The following is a 20,204-nucleotide window of genomic DNA, read 5'->3' on the forward strand; positions in this document are numbered from 1 at the left end:
CCCAGCCCCAGCTCTCCACCCCTTCCTTCGCATCTCTCAGCCTGTCCCGCCGATGACTATGGCTTGGCCCACACCCAGCTTCTTCTTGACGTTCAGCCTGCATGGCCCCATTCGTGGTCCTCTGTCTAGTCCAGCATGAGGACCCACTGATCTCCTGTTTGCTTTGTGACAGTCGCAGCTTATTACGGGAAATTTCCAGGGTTCAACCATTCACTCAAGGCTTTTCCAGCAAGAGGAGGGCCAGCTGTGCCTACTAAGGGCTGACTGGGGTGGCGGGAGGCTTTAGCAGGAGGCAGCAGCCGGCCACCACCATGCTTCTCAGAGCCTATAAACTTGGATGAGTCCTAGCATTAAGAGCCTCGGAGAGGATTTCCTGGAACGGAGATGGGAGAATACAAGTGGCCCCAGGCAAGAAATGTGAATCACTGTCTTAAACTGGCCCTCAAGGTAGTGAAAGGGGTGGGGGTAGCAAGTGAAATTGGCTGCGGTTTAGTGTAGTATGGAGGCCAGATGAGGCAGTCTGACTTTTATTCTAGAAGCAGAAGAAAACACGAATTTTGAGGCTGCTCATCTCATTTGGCAGACATTTACTGGCCATCTACAGTGTGCAAAACCACATTAAGCTCTGCGCCCTGCACCTACATAACTTATAGTCCAGGTACGAGATACTAGAGAGATCAGGTGAGAGAAAACAGTTGGGTCTGAAGAGGTAACAGATGGGGTTGGGAAAGCCAGACAACGCTGCAGGGGGGAGGAGTAGTTAACTGTCAATTCATCACCACCACCCCCAGCACCAGAGAGTCCAACTATTGGATGACATGAAATCTGTCTTTCCTATAATGATTCAATCACAGCTTGGACAACAGGATGATGTAAGTATGCAGAGAGTTGAGGAATTTAAAAGAGGCAGTGGCTTGGAAGGATACTAGGTTCATCATTGGTGGATGTGGCTACCGAGGCATTGGTAAGAGATGAAATCCAGAGTACAGTTTGAGCATTCCTTAGATTACCTTTTAGCAACTACTCTTGACAAGACACAGCAAAGAATTTATTTCCAAACCCAGCTTCTGTATCACTGTACACTAGGCCCCCAATTTCCCTGCTCTCCCTGTCATTCTCAAGCCATGGCCCTAACTTTAGCCATCAAATGCCAGCATCTGTCTCTCCAGTGAACCTCTGGGATGAATCCAAAAGCTCTCAATAGAGCGTTTGGAATGGTGTTTTGCATGTGTGATTAAGACTTGTTAGATGAATGTTCACAAATTTACATACGAACATATTCATCTAGGGGGCTGCCTCTGACACTCAAGCCTTGCCCTTGGCTCAACATAAGATACAGTCATATCTCCACGATGTAAACCATTCCTGCTTGACTAACTATCGTATTTTCTGCACCTTTCCCAACTTCACCATCCTTTCAGCAGGAAAAGTTCATATTTTAGTCATATCTCTTAACTCCATAATTGAGTCCATTATCTGTCATTCAGTTGACCCTATACATGTTTGCTGATTTGATGTTAAAAATAAATAGGACAATGGAAGGAAAGGAGAAACTAAGACCTGGAGTTAAGCAGAGAGAACAGTACATCTTTATATTTCCCTTGAGAATAGTGTTTACTGAATTAACCAATATTTATCGAGGTCCTGATGTCTTTCATGTGTATTCGAACAGCTCTAAGGCCACACCTGACTCTGAAATTCTGAGCTTAATCGTTCCAGTTAATATGTATGTGATCATACATATAGAGAACAAATAATCCGTAGCTTATAGAATCATTGTGAAGGTAAAGTAAAGTACCATGTAAAGTGCTTAGCAGTCTCTGTCTCAATATTAACAGCCAAGGGGAGAATCAGGCCATCACGCAAAGAACTTGTTTGTATATGATTTAACGAGTACTCCTTTAAATCTTTCCCAAACAATGAGCACATATCTAAACGGCTCTGAAAGTCCTACAGAGAGACTTGGGCATACATAGCCCTTGTGAAAGCACACTGGGAAGATGACGACACTGTCCTAGTCAAACAGGAAGTGTCAAGTATGTGCATATTCATCTGAGCCACACTGAGGATGACTGTGGCAAGGCCTTAATAAATGTTGGCTGACTACTTGAGTGAACAAACCCAAAGACTATTCTTAACTTGGTCCTGACAGAAAGCATCTTCCAATATCTGATACAGCCCAAGTCTGCTTGGTCCTGACAGAAAGCATCTTCCAATATCTGATACAGCCCAAGTCTGCTTGGTCCTGACAGAAAGCATCTTCCAATATCTGATACAGCCCAAGTCTGCCAAACGACATCTCCACAGCTATGGATTCTTCAAAGCACCCAGCCCAGGAGAGCAGACATACACATAGATGGACACACAGTCGCATGTGGGTGAATTTCCCTATGAAAGCTCTGGGGAATGGGGAGCTTATTCAGAGGTGAGGGTTTGTTCTTAAAGGCTTCTCAGAAATGATACCTGACACTCAGAAACACTTTCTAGCCGCCAGGGAGAGGCCTTTAAGACACAGAGGCAATGTAATGGCCTAGAAGCAAAAGATGAGACAGGTGTTGGAAACTCTTAAGTAGTTTGGTGTGGCTCCAGCTCAGAGAGCTACCCCAGCCTCCCCCAACCCTGCTGTATACTCATCCATGTGTGTGTGTATGTATGTATGGTGGGGGTGGGCATTTTGAAACAAGATCTCACTATTGCAGCCCAGGCTACTCTCAAATTCCAGATCCTCCTGCCTCTATCTCCTCAGTGTTTAGATTACAGGCATGTGTGACCATACCCAGCCTCTTTAGAATTTTTGGCCCTGAATGCACACAGGAATCACCTGGGGGAGCTTTTAGACTCATTGCCTGCCTCTCACTTCTAAATTGCTACTAATGGTTGTTTTTAACAGGAAAGGGCTGGGACTTGTTTATAGGCTGTATGGAAAGACAATGGGACCCACCAGAAACACACACATAGATTGGCTTTGGCTAAGGAAAACACCTCACAGGCTGAGATGTGTAGAAATGAAAAGTCTGTCAGTAGTTGGGTTGACATTTAGGGTGTTGATAAAGGAGACTATTTCTCTTCAGCAGCAGTGGAGGCAAGATGAGAGGTTTAGAAACTGATAAAAGTCTGGCAAACTGATGGCAGGCATCAGGCAGGCTTCCTGGACACAGAAGATGGCTCCACACCCTAGGAACCAAGCAAGGTGGTAGTATTCATCAGAGAGTTGGGTTTAGGGTTTTTGTTTTATTTTGTTTCTTTATAAAGGAGAGAGAGGGGTAGGGAAAGGTGAAGGGAGGGGGGAATGTGGAAATTGTCAGTACCTATCTTTCCCATTGGTGCTAGCAATCAACCCCAAGTTCTGTTTGAGTAGCAAGTACTTTACCAACTGAGGCATCTTAATAGTGATGCCCCCCCCCCCCAAAAAAAAAGGTAGGATTTCACTTTATAGCTCAAACTAGCCTGGAATTCTCTCTTTTCCTGCCTCAGCATCCTGAGTGCTAAAACTATGGGTATATATGAACACTCCTGGGTCCTAGTGATGCTTAGGTTTGGAGAGTGGACATAATGGGATGGTTTGGGATCTACAGGGAAGCTACATGGAAGGCCTTGGAGGTGAAAGGGAAAGAAAACCAGACCAGAGCAGGATGACAAATTGAGGAACTGAACCCACAAGCTCGATAAGAGTGAAATCCCTGCAGAGCAGGGAGGTCTGCCTAGGTTAGAAGTGGAGAGAACAGTGAGAACCGAGGCTCTCTGTAACATGGGTGGAGGATGAAGAACATGAATGCAGTTTGGGATGTTCCAAGGCTGAGGAGAGAAGGCACACATCTCAGGCAGTCTGAATCCAGAAACTGAGTGCTGTAAATTCAGAAGGATGAGGCCTGAGGATCTGTAGAGGTGGCACTGCACAAAGCATGCAGTGGCAGCTCTAGTTTGGGGCTGTCCCTGCTTTCACTTCTCTCAAGGTATTTCTCCCCAACTATTCCTATTCCTTCTCCCACAAACACCCCAAATCCAAGCTCCTAATAGCATTTAATTCAGTAAACCAAGAGTTCTTCATGGGATGAATCCTAATGAAGCAGAATGGAACAGGAAGGGTACAAACTTGGAGGCCCTAAGGCATCTAAAAACTACATACAGCCCAAGGACAGGTGGGTCTCCTTTCTTTTCTTTTGTGGGTTTGTGTGTGTACACGTGTATGCACATGTGTGGGTGCATGGTCCTACAGGTGCACATGTGGAAGCAAGAGGTTAATGTCTGAGGTCTTCTCCTATGGCTTTTAAAATTTTTTAACAATTTTTTGACTCTCTCTGTGTGTGTGTGTGTGCGCGCGCGCGTGTGTGTGTGTGTGTGTGTGTGTATGAGTGTTTTGCTTCCACATGAATGTGTACCTCTGAGGACTAGAGTTAGTTGTGAGATGCTATGTGGGTACCAGGAATCCATCCCAGCTCCTCTGCAAAAGCAACAAGTGCTTTTAACCACCAAGCCCTCACCTTCCTTTTTGAGAAGGGCATCTCAATGAACCTGGAGCTCACTGAATGACTAAACTGCCCGATTAGCAAGATCCAGGGACCTTCCTGTGTCTGCCCCTCAACTTTGATATGACATGCGGCTGTGGATGTTAGAAATCCAAACTCAGATCCTCCTGCATGCACAGCTAGCACTCTGCCCACTTTATCACTGAACTGTCTCCCATCCTTCTCTCTCTCTCTTAAACTAGCTTAGTTACAATGTTGCAATCAAAACGGTCTAATTAGGTAAACTGACTTCTTAGGAGACAGAATAGGAGAATAATAGCGTTTGAGTGCTATTTGCCTTAAGGACCTTGTGTGTACTTGTAAGAAACTTGAACTGTATCCTATAGAACGTTCTATCTACTTAAAGGGTTAAACTTACATGTGCTTGGCTGAAATTATCCTTTGAAATAAGTGTCTTATTATGGAGGTGGCAAGTGAGGTGCTTGACAGTGAAATAATGTGTCTAAGGTTATACAAAGGGAAGTGTCTAGGCTACAATTTTAACCTATAAAGAATAAACTCCAATGAAAACAAAAATTGCCCTAATAGAATTATGTCAAGTGTCCAGGGAGGACACACTAAAAATTTTTCAGGACCAGCAACACTTGGACTGCAAAGATGAATTGTTCATTGAGTGCACAAAAACTAGAGGCAGGAAGGAGGATGGCATTCTGAGTGGACAGCACTGAAGCCATGGGGCAGCACCTACCCAATGGCCTGCTGGCTGCAACTGACAGCATTTACAGCAAAGTGCGGAGATTGGCTGAAGATGCAGGAGCCAATGTCTGAATGAACTATGAAGGAAGAGGCAAACACCTGACTACAGAGCTTTGGTTCTGATATACAGTAATTCACTCCAGCCCAACTTGTGCTTTCTAAGCACAGAGTATTGAGGCAAGGGTTTATCACAGCTGCTAGAAGGGAATCCGAGGAGTGGTGAGCCCTCTTTAGGGGTAGAAGACTATGAAGCTTAGTTGTTAATTGGTTCAGACAAAGAAGAGACACCATTTAGAAACAATGAAAAAGAAACTCTTAGGTGAAGGAGCATATTCCTGATACAATTTAAGACCAAACTGTGGTTTAAGAGAGTGCATAGGCAACAGCTAAGAGGGAAACATGCCACAAAACTTGATACAAAACTAACTCACAGTATATCTAGCTCTGTACTGTTGCTAGGGAGGTTCTGGGAATAAAACCCATACACCGGGCACCTCTAAGAGCAGCTCTGAGGCATAAGCACAGGGGAGTGGCAGGAGGAGGAAGAGTTTATGGCCTCTTTGAGGAAATGGTCTATCATTTATTCAAGTAACTACTGGGAACAGATTTCTAGCTGGGGATAGCTAAGATGGACCGAGGTTACCCTACTGTCAGGCACTGTTTTGAACAACCCTCTAGAATATCGACAGGAAAAAGGAAATGGGGCACAAATATTTTGATGTTCCAACATCATATAGCTAGTAAGCAGCTAGGCTAGGATTTAAATCCATGCAGGATGACACTACGTGTGTGTGTGTGTGTGTGTGTGTGTGTGTGTGTGTGTGTGTGTTTGTAATTCTTATTTGTTTGTTTAAGACAGTCTTGCTGTGTAGCCCTGGCTGCCAAGAACTTGCAGCAATCCTCCTGCCTCTGCCTCCTGTGTGCTATAATTATTGGCATGGACTACTAAGCAACTCAGTTACTTCATACTACCACTACAAAAATGAAATCATAATAGAAATAATAACAACACTTCCGTAGGTGGTGTTTATGACGGCCACATGCTATGGGATACCAAAGACCACATAGCTCAAACTCTGACAGTTCAAGGTGCTTGAGCTGGAAGGACAATAAAGTGCAGGAGGAGCTAGAAGACATTTGTACACAGTAGAGGTGGAGCATAAGGGAGGAGGTAACTGACCTTTCCAGATGGCAGTGGCATTGAGTTGTGAACAGGCCAGGATACTGGAAGGCCTTACAGAGAAGTGACAGAGGAGCCTAGTTTTAAAAGTTGATTTGGAGGCTGGAGGGATGGCTCAATGGTTAAGAGCACTGATTGCTCTTGCAGAGGTCCTGAGTTCCATTTCCAGCAGCCACATGGTGGCTCAGAACCACCTGTAACAGGTCCGATGCCCTCTGTGCATCATGATGATGCAGCCAGAGCACTCATATACATAAATACATCTTTTTAAAAAAGTTGACTGGGGCCGGGCGATGGTGGCGCACGCCTTTAATCCCAGCACTCGGGAGGCAGAGGCAGGTGGATTTCTGAGTTCAAGGCCAGCCTGGTCTACAGAGTGAGTTCCAGGACAGCCGGGGCTACACAGAGAAACCCTGTCTCGAAAAATAAAAAAAAAAAAAAAAAAGGTTGACTGGGAGTTTGGCCTGGTGATTAGGAGGCTCAGGCAGGAGGATTGCCTAGAGTTATAGACTGGTTTAATTCTCTCTCCCAAAAGAACTATGGTTAACTATCAGACAGAATGATAAGACATAGTAGAAAAAATGGAGGCTCAAAAGAACTGGTTACACTACAAAGTTTATATGGCTTTTGGAATTAGGTAGTGTTGGGAGCCGACTTTTAGCAGAAAGCAGCTATCAACTTAGCAGCCATCTTGAACCATATACCCTGATAGAGACTTGTTTTTCAACAGCCTACAACAGCTGAGCACATTCTGACAAACATCTTGTTTGTACCACATAGCTTGTTTTGCTGTTTAGTGCCCCCAGCTGCATGGTGCACATGGTAAAATGTCTTCACCTGTGTTCTCCTGCTTGTGCTTATAAATACTCAGGATGTCCTTGTAATAGTGTCAATAGGAGGTGTGAATATAGTCTATGGGAGACAGTAAATGACACTTGACTACAGACCCTCTGGCTTGTCTCTATTCATGTCTCTTCCCCTTCTTCCCCCTACTCTCTCTCTTGCTAGACCCTGACCCGTGGAGCAGAGCAGCAGAGCAGTCCGGGACATTTTGACCCCCAACATGGGGCAGAGTGGTCCTCAACAAGGTAGGTAGCAAATCAATATATAGTAGATAAGCCAGAAGGCAGGCAACTAGGTCAAGGAATCTTACTTGCCTTTCCACAAAATGAGAGCTACTTTTAAAATAGCCCCAGTTAGTCTGCCAGCTGAGTCTGAAGCCCTTTAGTCCATATGTCCTTGAAATCTTTTTCCTCCTAATAATGGCTATGTATCTGGACCTGCTAGCACAGATTGGTAATCCCAGGTTATTGGGAGGTTGAGGCAGGAGAATCCCAAGTTCAAAGCTGGAGCCTGAGCTGTAAATTGAAGGGCATCCTGGGCAACTTAGTGTGACCCTGCTTCAAAATGAAAGTGAAAAGCAAGATGGGACTGGAGCTCTGTACAGAACACCTGCCTATCAGGAATAGAAGCTCTGGGCTTCATAGAAAACACCTGCCTATCATACACAGAAGCTCTGGACTCAATTCCTACTGCATCTGTCTCAGTTCTTAGCCCCCCTTCTCTTACACACACACACACATGCTGGATTTGCATTTCATTTTAAATTACCCTCAAGTAAAATGAAAATACCAGAATGATTTTATCCTATAGCTTTTATGCCTGAAATACCGTCCCTACCAACCTCCCAGAAATACAGGTAGTGAACTGTCCAGAGATTTTGAGCTAGGGAGTAATTGGATCAGTTCTGTCGTCTTGAAAGATCTAGCAGACTTCTGGTAGCAGTTTCCAGGTGTAGAGGCAGGGAGTCTGTGTGAATAATATTGTCACTTGAGAGCAAGTTCAGAAGTTCATCTGAGAGCAGACAGATTCCGTGTTGAGGAGACAAACTGACAGAACTTAGTGTTACACTGGTTAGAGGGGAGCGATATTCTCCCACACCTTAAACTACGGGGCTTAGGTAATTAATACCCAGGAAAACTAGAGGAAGAACAAGTGTGAAGAGAGAATAACTGGATTTGGACAGCTGGAACCTGTGGTAACTGTGAGTCAAACAAAACAGAGATATCCAAACAACAACCTATAATTCAGCAGAGATCTGGGTTGAAAACAAAACGTGTTTGAGTTGTACACAAAAAATGGTGGTCATATAGAAGGCAGGTAGCTTAAGACAGGGAAATAGACAAGCTGAGAGTCGAGAGTAACAGCAACCAAGGTGGCAAAAGTTCAGAAGTCCAAAAGGAGCTGAGAAGAAATAGCCAGTGAGGTGGGAGAGCAGGAAGGTTGCTGTAGAAGCCAATGCAGGGCAAGAGACTTGACAGATGGTCAGTGTTGATGAGTGTTATGGATAGGGTAAGTAACAAGAACAGAGCCAGAGAAAGGACATAAGAGCCAAGAAAGGTTTCTACTATGGAAGACTCTCTCTCTCTCTCTCTCTCTCTCTCTCTCTCTCTCTCTCTCTTTTTTTTTTTGGTTTTTCGAGACAGGGTTTCTCTGTATAACCCTGGCTGTCCTGGAACTCACTCTGTAGACCAGGCTGGCCTCGAACTCAGAAATCCGCCTGCCTCTGCCTCCCAAGTGCTGGGATTAAAGGCGTGTGCCACCACCGCCCGGCTGGAAGACTCTTAAAACATTATTAACCAGACTATGAAGACAGTGTATTCCAGAGAAATTAGCATAAAGAATAAAAGATGCCCCCCCCCCCCCATGAGGGGTGTGATCAAAACACAGCAATCTGAAGGACCAGACACTAGGGACTTATGGGGAGAGCAACAGTAGCAGCAGAGAGGAAGTAAAGAGGGAGCCACTCGGGGTGTTGTATTTAGTTCAGTATGTAAAGCTACTCTAACCCGGGGCGGGGCTGTAGCTGGGAACATATAAGAGAAATAGTACAGGATGCTTCCATATGCCTAGCCTAGATTAGTCCCAGGGAAACTAGAAAATAGGTATGTAGGGAAGAAATGACTGGGTCTGGACATCCAGAACCTATGGGAATTATGGGCCAAATAGGCAGGGATATCAGAATTATACAAGGAGTAATTTTCTGGACTGAAAACAATCTTTCCATACTGTCTAGAGAATTTTGTCCAGAGGAGACAGATGTTTGTGAGTAGAAGGTTTTTTGACGTCTAATCAATCCAAAGCCACCTCGGCACCTCTTTGCTTTATCTTCACGAGGATGACATGAAAGATAGCACACAGTGCTAGTGACATCGTCCAGATGAAGCTCATGACTGAGGAGGTTAGAAGGAGCTCTTAGGGGTTTCAGGTATTTAGGAGACCTAGCCTATTCAAGTAATAGAGCTATGCAATAAAGAAAAGAAAGCAGAAAAGAAAGCCTCAGAGTCAGTGTTAGACTTCCCAGTAGAAAGATCACTGGGGTCATTCAGATATAAGGGAGGACCAAGGAATTCAAGAGCTGTGGTCCACGGCATGCCTCCTGGGAAGTATATGTACCCAGGTCACATTCTGAACGCAGGTGACTCTAAACAAGAGACCACATTAGAGGGACCCAGGCTCTGCCTCAGGGAGTCAGGAACAAGAGAGGCATATTGCTAAAGAAAGAAGTTTGTCCAGTGGAGCAGAGTTACACATTGATGTCCACGTGACATGATAGAGCACCATGGCTTGCCAGACAAGTCACTTCCCGCTCCTACCATTTTCCAAGCAGTGGCCCCTGTAGAAAGAATCACATCAAACTTCTGTGAGCTGGTGCTTAAGCACTCGGGGCAGACCAGAAAAGAAACTACAACTCCTGCTCATCCAACTGGCCAGGGCTAAACCACAAAAGGCTCTCCTGCCACTCAGATCTGGAGAACATAGGAAAAAATGTCCAACCCTTAGTAGCTACACTGGACATTCATCAGGAGCTGACCAGAGTGGGCATTTGGAAGGACTCAGCCTCCGTCCTGCCTAGTGCTGGGATCGGCTCACACGGCTCCTGTGTCCACAGGACACAGAGAATACATTGTCCAGAAGGAGGATTATTCTGTACAAGAAACTCAGACAAAGGGGGAGGTTGTTTCCAGCTGCTTGGGGGAGGTGTGGAGGGGGTGGAATCGGGCTCAGCCTCACATTGGGGCATTCCTGCAGAGTTCAGCTTCTTCCTTTTAGCAGCAGAGTAAGAGGTGAGCAATCGCATCCCCTCTAGCCTGGACCCAGTGCTGGCACTCCACAGAGGTTCAAGGAACATTTGGCGACAACCTACCTATCTTAGCTGTTGTCCCCAAAAAGTACAGTTAAGTGTTATGAGCCAGCTAAGTAGGGCAGCAATTCACAGTGGAGGAAGAAAAAGAACAAGGTGACCAGGGCAATCAGTGATGACTGAGTCTCAGCCTCAGGACAGCACTAGAGGGAAGAGGTCTTGGGCAACCTCTGTTGGATTGACAGTGATGCCATAAGCTTCCTCCTTCAGTGGGATGAACCACTCAAAGTTTCACACCTGCTGCTTTCTCCATGCCAGAAACAAGCCTGAGAGACAATTGAAAAGACCTTTGTCCATCCAATCCCCTTTTCCAAGGGTCCTGAATGTAGTAGAAAGTACAGTCCCCAGCAGAAGATGGTCAGAAACAGCAATGCTGGAGCAGTGCAGGCCATCTTCTTACAGACCCAAAGCCGAGCAAGTAAGCAGTTCTGTTTTCCACGGGCACCTCCACATACAACTCCACCACATACTCTAAGCAGTAGGGGTTCCAGATTTTCTTTCCATCGTGGGGCCAACTGGTATATGGGCCCCAAAGTGGGAGACGACAGATTTGTATGCTAAAGTTCTAGAGGGAGGAGGTGGCAGAAATGACAACTACCAGAGCAACTGAGAGGTGTGGGTGCCTCCCACCACTGCAGTGTTTGCTTACAGGCACAGGATGTAGGTGAGGGCCTGAATGCAGCAGGAAGATATTCCTGTTCTTGGAGGACAGGAAGCCCATTTCAATAGTATGGTAGGAATGAAGTCAATTCAGCTGGGACAGCAAAGACTCTTGGGATTGGTAACAGGTGGAGTCAAGAGCAGTCACCTGACAATATGGAAAGTCTGAAGAAGTCCAGCTAGAGCTCTACATAATACCCCAGGTAGCTTTGACATTTAGTGGGAAGGAAAGAGATGAGAAGATAAACACCTGGATGGGCTGATGGGCTAACCTATTGAAGTGGGGGAAAGGTTTGGCACTGCCTCAGAGCACATGACAGGACTCCCTTGGTGCGGTGTGCTGTGGTCAATTAGCTAGCTCTGTCAACACCATTCATGTCTTCACAGACCAGCACCAGAGGACCACTTTTCCAGGCCTTTGCTGCCACAGCCTGGTAGAATGCTGTCTGACAGACCAAAGGCCAAAGCTCTAGTGTGTAACACAAGAGAACACAAACAGTGCAGCTGGAAGTCTTAGGGTTTTTAAATTAAAGAAAATTAAAGCTAAGGGAATACTTTAAGGAGAACAAATTACAACTGCCTTGTAGATAGCTTATAAACTTCAGTCAGACAACCCTGAGCCAGTGAACATAATTTAAATATCTTTATTGAACAAAGAAACCCTTTGGCCCACTTCTGCTGACTCAATCCCTGCCCTTGTCCAGAAAAGAACGCTGAGAAAGGCAACATGGCTGGCTGTCCAAAAACCCACTGTTCGTCAACTCTACAAAAGCAGGCAAAATGAATGGGGCTGTTGGCCTTCCCACTTTCAATCCAGATCTTATCTGAGCCACACGCTTAGTGAGAGGGAAGAGGACAGAAAGAGGGAGTAGTTACTGTGTGGACAAATGAACCCCAACCCATGTCAGTGTGAAACACAACTGCCCTCAAAGGAGGAAGATGATTTTATTTGTGCTGTTGCCTGACAGGGACCCTTCTTAAGAGATCTACCTACTGGTCTCTGGACATCTTCAGAAGCGCAGAAGGATAAAAGATGGGCACTTTTACCTATTTCCCAGGAAAAGCTGAGCTGTTTTCATCAGACCTGAAAGTGGACAGTGTCCACCAAAAACCTCTTCCCTCACCTGGAGCTTTTAGGGCCAGCAGGACGGAACCTGGACAGGAAGGCCTGTGGAGACAGTATGCCCCAAAGACATACAGGCCACCATGGTTCCTGGATTACTTGATCCTGTGCCCATTAGATCACCGTTGTCATGGAGTTGAACCAAATCACGGTAAGTTCTGCGTGTAGGACAAGGAATGGCAGGGTCGAAAGGTAGGAAACTATCATTTATTCAAGACCCAGTATTTTGTATACTGTGCTAAGTGTTTTACACTCATCTTCTCATTTTAATCCTCACAACAACCCTATGAGGTAGGTATTATCACCATTTACAAATGAGAAACATTAGGTCACTTTCCCAAGTTCTCATGGCTAGTCACAGTGGAGCTGAGGTCTGTCTCTTGCTGAAAGCCTGTGTTCCTTTTATTGTACCCATCTAAATAAGCCTTGAGCAAAAGATAATTCCATTGCTCAACTCAGCACAGATCACCTGAGAGTGGAGGCTGCCGTCCACACTCACCGCTGGTAGGGGTGCATTGAAGCTGACTTGATGTTGGTTTTTATTCCACTTGGCATTTTCCCTAAAAATGACAGAAAGAAAGATGTCTGAAGCAAGGTAAACTTTCACAATAAATCAGAAATGCAGCCTCTCAAATTCCTTCTTGTTGTCTCTTCTCAGAACCTCGTGGCCTCTGACTCTGGATGACAGAGATTCCAGGTTGTGGCTCTTCAGTCAGTTCCCTGACTAAAGATATCTAGGGAGAAGGGGATTATCTGAAAGAAAAGAGGAGGGGTCTGAACAGCCCTCTCCCCTGGAATGGTCTTCTGCTCATCTACTTCCAGAAAAGACAGGTAAATCACGAGTCCCCTGTTTAACATCACAGGGAAAGAGTTTTGTGTTCTCAGTTGTCCCTCTCCCTAGATAGCCTGCCCACAGAGCTTTGCCGCTGCCTCTGTGAATCCCATCAGATTGCTCTCACAGTAAATAAAATGAACATGAGAGAAGGCAGGAAGCCAAGGCCAGGGGACAGGGTGCAGAAAAAGATCCATAAAGGACTGGAGAACTGCCAGCTTGTTAATTCGTGATTATCTACCAAATGGTCTTGGTTAAGGACTGGCCACTCGTCTCTCTAACCTAAGAGACACACGCTAACACCCAGAATAAACAGGACAGGTGAAATAATAGTCTGAGATGGAAGTAAACAGTAACCCAGCTTCTGTTACTCAAGGTCCTTCTTGATGCTCTGGTACCTGTTGCAGAGCTTTGAACTGTTTTGGGGGTGACAATGCAAAGGCGGCACATTTCCAGGTCTTAGGGGAGGGTAAGGGTGAAGGAGGCTTAGATGATGTAGCTCATTCCTACATTCCTATGCAGTCAGTCCATGTCACCTTACCTGGTTGACCTGCCTGAGCCATCTGGACTCCACTGAGCATTGGCTGCTGCTGGTTTGGAGCACCTGGCATCTGAACTTGCTGTAATCCTGAGGCTCCTGCGAGGATTGTACCAGCTCCTGGTTGGCCGGGTTGGCCAGGACCACTGCTACCTGAAGGTCGCCAATTAGACAGCCCCTTCCCAAAGGCAACAGCTGCCACTAAGGCATTGGTGTCTGCAGGGTTGAAAGTCTGCTTGTTTGGCCGGAGACCTGAAAAAAAAAAAAAAGCAAGACCCTTCAAGTGTGTGTCCAGCTCTGGACTAAAGCCACTATAGTTCTGACTGTAGCAACATCTAGACTCCCCCAGCCCCATCAAAGAGCTAATAGTCCCCAAACCTATCTAAAACTTTCACTTGGTCTATTTCCTCTATGTGCTTTAGGGATAGTCTTAGACATGCAATACTAAGAGGATACAGACCCTTTTCTTACCAGTTCATTCTTCTTCCCCTACCTTGTTCCCACTTCCCCCAAGTGTGGCTCAGACCCCAAGGGGGAGCAGAGGCACCATGAGAGCCTATACAAGTCATGGCACCAATGTGTTACGGCTCTGAGAGGAAAGGTATTCTAGTGGTTAGAAGCCAAGGAATACCACAAAGTCACATGGCACAACAAACCTCCCACTAGAGACTTACTGGGAGAGGCACAAGAGGGTAGCTGCCTCTGCTCAGGAGAGGAGCAGACTCTTCTTTTTAAAAATCCCTTTTACTTATTTTGTGTTGGTGGTCAGAGGACAACTTATTGGTTCTCACGTCCACCATGTAGGTCCATCCCAGGGATCAAACTTAGGCCAGACAAGTGCCTTTGCCCACTGAGCCATCTTGCCAGTCCCAGCAGTTCATTCTTATGCCCTTACTTCACTATTAGGCAGACCATCATTGCTATTCAGTGATCTTATACAGACAGCTCCCCTTCTGTGCTGCCACATCCCCCCTTACCTCCACTCTCTGATTCTCGTTCTTCTTTGCTGATTTTCTCTAAAAGGTTTGAGCACATTTTATTCAAGCTCTGGATCTGCTTCTGTAACATACATGAATTAATTTAGTGATTAGTAATGATTCTGGGGAAGCATCTTCCTTGTGCTCTTCCAGAGGCAGCCTAGCTGTGAGCAACCCCACACCCCTACTACACAGCCTTGGTAAAGTCTTGCTTCTTAGGAAGGATGAGGATGAGGTAGCAGAGCAGTGACTCAGTCCAACCTGAGCTGCATCAGCACCAATTCTGGCAGCATCTGTGGTCAGCTGCTTCTCCTGCTCTTCAACTTCAGGGTCAGGCTTGGTCCTCAAATGGTCAGGGACAACTTCATGGCTGAAAACAGGCACTCGTCCTTCAGTTTGACGCTGTAACAAAGATTGGGGTGATTGGATCGATTCTGTTGTGCTATCCAGGTAAGCAGATTCTAACCCCACTTCCCTTCCATCAGAAAATGCATTTTCAGAGACAACACAACCCGAAGCAGAGATGTAGCTTTCTGTGACACTCTCCTCACTCTATCAGAACTAGGGCAAACTAAATTCCACCCTCCACTGCCACACTGAAACTGTCTTTTTGTAGCTGTTTTGTTTTGGTCTTTTGTGAATCTCCACCTTCACCCCTATTCTGGGGTCCCAGGACTTTGTGTTTGTTCTACCACTGAGCTAAATTCCCAATCCCATATTTTAAAGACTGGAACAGACAAAGTCACAGGGAAGCAGGGCAGACTTTTTCTTTTTGCCTGACACAGATGTTGGAAAAGAAAGGTCATGGACTTGGTGGCAATAGGCCTTGGTTTTCACTTCCTGTCTCCAGATGGATAAAATAGCAAGTCTTCCAGCCAGCAGCCCTCACTTTTCATTGCCACACAGAGGATCCAGTCAACAACTGCATCTTACCATGAGGTCTTCATCTCGGTCTGGGGACAGCACCAGAGGGATGATGACCTGGTTACGGAACAGTGGTGTCTTCTCATGCTTTAAGACCTTGTTGAGAGTGTTCAACTGCCCAGACAGCAATGCAAAGCTGTCTAGGACAGAGGGCCTGGAGGTGGGAAGAAGTCATCAGAATTACTTTTCCCTACAAAGTAATCTCTAAAGTTCCTAATGCTGCAACACTCAGACTCACCCCCAGAAGACTAGCAGCCCTATGACTAGCAGAGGCAAGAACCAGATTTGCCAACAGAGATGAAATTGGGAAAGAGAAACACACTTTAAACTTTTGACATAGACATAGAAAAAAAAAGGCAACCCATTGTTTGAATGGGTTTGGGAGCAGTGGAGACAGGAACTGTGGTTACACTGGGGTAAGTGGGGAAAGTCTCCTCCCTAATGTAGTAACAGACTCTATCATTCCAGAAGGTTGGACCTCAGATTCAGCCATGTGTGAAAGCATAAATGTAGCTATAATGGCCTTCCATTGAGGAAATGCCTCCTCACCAAGGAAGTCAAAGTGTAAGAATTAAAACCTAGAAACAGCCTAGGTTGGGGATCTGGCCATTTTTTAGTTCCTTGCCATGGAGCCTTAAGCCAAACTATACTTTTCAATGTTGGGCAACCTAGTTCTTTCCAAATCAAAAAGGATATTTGCACATTGATAAATAGTTATATCGTTGAAGATATCGTGTCAGCCAGGGGGCTTGGCCCCACCACCCGTGGATCCCTCCCCAGCTTGTCCTGGCACTCCTTACCAGGTCAGCCGGTCATACTCGTTTTCCAGCTTGTAAATGAAACTCCCCAGTGAATTCTTCAGATCGGCCACTTGATTCAGCAGGGCATCTAATGATGCCTCAAGCTGCTTCTCCTCCCTCTGCATCAATAGTATGTTTAGTTACTCAGATACAAGTGACTGCGACACATACAGAAAAGCTAAATTGTTTTCTATCTCACTATTTGGGTTACAGATGGCATCAACCCTTAGACCTTTCAACCTGTTCACCTGGCCTCAAGTCCTCCTACAAATTGATTCCTCTATAATCCTCCTACACTGTCGTCCTTCAAGAAGAACATTGCACCAGACCTAATTTCCTTTGGCTTGTGACCTCATGATTTTATTGACTTTGTAACAAAATTGGCTTAGAACTCACTTAGCACTTTATTTTTTTCAATTCCATTCTCTTCTCCTCCCAGCTCAAAAACCCTTGCCTCTCCCAATAGGTAACATTCTCTTAGATCTGCAGTAGGGTTAACAAAAACATGCTCAAGTTTCAGCACAATCTCCTTTGTAGGGCCCTTTTCTGGAAAATAGATATAGTCTGCCTACCACACTACTGCTTACTGTTATTGTGATGCTGCTCTCCTTGGGTGGATGGAGAATCCCTCTTGTGTCACTCTGTGATGTTGGCACTGCCACATTTTTTTCAGGAAGTTCAGTACACCTCAGAAAGGTTTGCCATGATAGCAGGGGTGCTAGCTACACACAAAGCCATAAATAATTCTTGAAGTCCATTATATCATGGTACCTCTGGTCATCCTCTGACTTGTGAGTGTAGCTACTGTCAACAACACAATCTGGAGAATCTCACACACTGCCTCTGTGTAAGGCTTTCTTTCTCTGCATCCCAACTCTGCAATCCCCTCCCCGGTACCCCACCCAACTGGCCGTTTATCCACAGCATTTGGTGTTTTAGAGAGTCAACGTGTGTCTCTGTGCCAATATTCCAGTGTCTCTTTCGTAAACTCAGGTGACCCATAAACAGTGTAGGATTATCAGATGCAACAAACAAAGTGAGTAATGAAAGACAAAGGCGAGGAAACCGGCACATTGTTGCTGAGTGCTAGGCAATTTTAAACACTGAGCCGGCAGAGGGTTTCCGTTTGACTATCTGTGGACTATTTACTCCACTTCTCCGCCCTTAGCAACTGGGTACAAGCAGGCAAGAATGATGCAAAGCTGATTTGCAAACCCGACTCAGTGACTGAGGGGGTTGGACACTGGGTTCCACCCACAGCTTCGGATTACAAACAGCTTAGCTTTTATCCTTGGAGGCCCACAATCCCTTCAGCCTTCTGAAGGGTTATTACACCTGTGTCCAACAGACTAGATCGAGGTGTGGGGAAGCCCACTACTTTCTCGAGCCTTCCCAAATGCCAACTCGACCCTTTCCCACACTCAATCTAGTCCGCCTTTCCTCCCTGGGCTTCCGACCTTCTCACGTCAGCTGCCTCAATCCCCGCGCCTTCCCTCGCTCTCTCTTGATCCGCTGCCTTTCCTCAAACAGCCGAGGCCTCTGCCCTCGGCTCACAGCCCAAACTCCCCGGTGTCCTCAGCCCGCCCACCCTCCGGCCAGCGGTTAAAAGGCCCAACCCGCTTCTCACCTGCATTGCCGCGGCCCGGGTGGCGCAGCCACTTCCTCTTCCGGTTTCTCGCCAGCTGCGCTCACCAATCAGAAAACTCAAAACGAGACCATCCCAACGACTTCCGGTTCCTGCCGGGTACCGAACTACCTGGGTCAGAGGTCAGGAGTGGAGCAACCTCTCTGGCCCGGGCCGGCGCGGGAGGGCTGTGTGATGGCCTCGGAGCGCCCCGAGCCAGAGGTGAGGGATGGGTGGGCGCGGGGCCGAGGCCCGAGGGCAGGCATGTGGTAGCCTTCACCCTCCGGAGCTTCGAGGAGGCCGTTGCTGTTTTGTTTACTCAGATGCCATCCTGATCCTCGTCGCCCACCCGCAGACTTAGAGATAGTGGTGCTGATAAAACTCGTGTTTTGGTTATTAGTTGGGATTTTCATTGCGCCAAGCCAAAGCTAACCGACACTGCAGGGGTTTTTGTATCTCATCAGCTGGAATGCAATCAATGGCATGAGTTGATTTCGCTCTAGCGTTCGTGCTTTTGGCAAAGCACTGCAACCCTCTGGGCAGTCTTAACTCTGGGCAGGCCTTGTTTCCTTCTTTATAAAAATATTTGTTCTGTGATGTGGCTTGGGGATCACAAGTTAAGTCAGAAAAGGCAGATGAGGCACCCCCCCCCCCCCCCCCCGCAAAGAACCCTATATGTATGTTTTGACACTGTGACTCCAGCAGGGAATCTGGCAGTATTTGTTCTTATGTGGGGAGCAGACAACTGAAGTCAAGAGCAGGTGAGGTGTCATGCCAGGCAAAGATACCTTTGGACTACTCATCCTAACCGAACTAGAGGATCCGAAGAGGAACCAAAACCTTGGATTTGGCTGGAATATCCAGGACCCCAGAGGGATAGCCCTGTAGGAGGGAAGGGTGATGGATGTGTGTAACGATACAAATAGTAATGGCTACTTGTTGAATTCTTACTGCATGCCAGCCACCATTGTGAGCTCTTTACTGTTACCAGTTCGTTCAACCCTGTAAGGTAAACACCATTATCATCCCCCTTTCAGGAAACTGAGGTGCAGATTTAAAAGAAGCCTAGTTGTGTAGCTAGTGTTAGCACTTGAACTCCCAAGTAGGTGATCTAGCTCTAGAACTACAAGGTGTCCTCTGACCTGCACATGTGCACTATAACATGTGTGTGTACTATGTGTACACACACACAAAGTGCATATATATGTATCATGTATGGGTACACACACCTGTGTGTAGGGGAGATGTGATAAACCACACACATTCTACCCTATGAATAAATCGGGTATATTAAGAAGAAATACCAAGAAGAAAAAGTGATGTTTAGAGAGGTTAGGCTCCTAAAAGAGAGAAGCAAGTGCTGCTCTGGAGCCAGAGTTGTGCTGAGGGTTAGGGTGGAGGCAGAAGATAAGACGCAGACTCCTTAGCTCTGTGGACTAAATGAACATAAGCTTATAATAGGTGTTGCAGAGAAGCAAGTGAGGAAGTGTAACATTTAATGGGGCATTTAACCTTCTGTGAGCAGTTAGGTGGAACACAGGAAGTTTAAGTTCTCTAAGTATCTAAATACAGATTCGATCCTCAGGAAATAGTCACTCTTGTTATCCCTGTTCAGGAATGAAAAAACTCGCAGAGCCAGTATTTCACCCAAGTTTCCTTTAACACTCGTGTGCCTGCTTTTACCATAGTGATGGGTGAGGGGGTTAAGACTGGGAAAGAGAAGGCTCAGCTCGAGGTTCTGCCAGAGGTTAAGGTTCATAATAGTGAGAGGCTTCAGATAGTTGGGGGAGAGAGGTATTGATGCTATTTTGTGGGAAAACACATAATTTAGAAAAAGCTCAGAGAATAATTTGGTCCTTGGTCTTGAAGCAGGAACAAACTTCGGGGGTGGAGGTGGAGGGAGGGAAGTAACACAGTGCCTGGCAATCTCTTTATCCATCTTGACGTAAATGTATGTAGGCCTCAGTGACTATTATAACCAGTGATGATAGCCTTCCTACACCACTGTACTTTCTCACCTCTTTAATTGGAGTGTCCTTACCGAGATATCCTTATCTAGCTATTACAATAAAGAGATTGAAGCCTGGAAAACAATTTGTTAACCTGCAAGATTACATGCA

The 20,204-nt window shown here is 46.1% G+C and overlaps 2 protein-coding genes across 6 annotated transcripts in view; one reads left to right on the forward strand and one right to left on the reverse strand.

The window, feature by feature from the left end:
- Positions 1–28: 28 nt before the first annotated feature.
- On the reverse strand, positions 29–18,173 carry Med8 (mediator complex subunit 8). 5 transcript variants are annotated; one of them, XM_076934338.1, is made up of 8 exons: positions 18,088–18,173; positions 16,461–16,579; positions 15,670–15,814; positions 14,998–15,138; positions 14,737–14,818; positions 13,763–14,011; positions 12,889–12,949; positions 29–373 (listed from the first exon to the last, which is right to left on the reverse strand). In XM_076934338.1, the coding sequence occupies exons 1-8, from the start codon at positions 18,091–18,093 to the stop codon at positions 319–321; spliced, it is 858 nt and encodes a 285-aa protein (XP_076790453.1). In that variant the 5' UTR covers positions 18,094–18,173; the 3' UTR covers positions 29–318. The 5 variants fall into 5 exon arrangements, with proteins under 5 accessions (XP_076790453.1, XP_076790452.1, XP_076790454.1 ...); XM_076934337.1 differs by lacking the exon at positions 29–373 and adding an exon at positions 2,399–3,174; XM_076934339.1 differs by lacking the exon at positions 29–373 and adding an exon at positions 7,074–10,078 and having other exon boundaries at positions 18,088–18,172.
- Positions 18,170–20,204, forward strand: part of Szt2 (SZT2 subunit of KICSTOR complex) — a 44,572-nt gene continuing 42,537 nt past the window's right edge. The window contains exon 1 of the mRNA XM_034503986.2: positions 18,170–18,306. Coding sequence (XP_034359877.1) covers positions 18,280–18,306 — 27 coding nt within the window. The 5' untranslated portion in view covers positions 18,170–18,279. The remainder of the gene's footprint in view (positions 18,307–20,204) is intronic.

Source organism: Arvicanthis niloticus, chromosome 5 (genome assembly GCF_011762505.2).
Source record: "Arvicanthis niloticus isolate mArvNil1 chromosome 5, mArvNil1.pat.X, whole genome shotgun sequence".
Lineage (NCBI taxonomy): Eukaryota > Metazoa > Chordata > Mammalia > Rodentia > Muridae > Arvicanthis > Arvicanthis niloticus.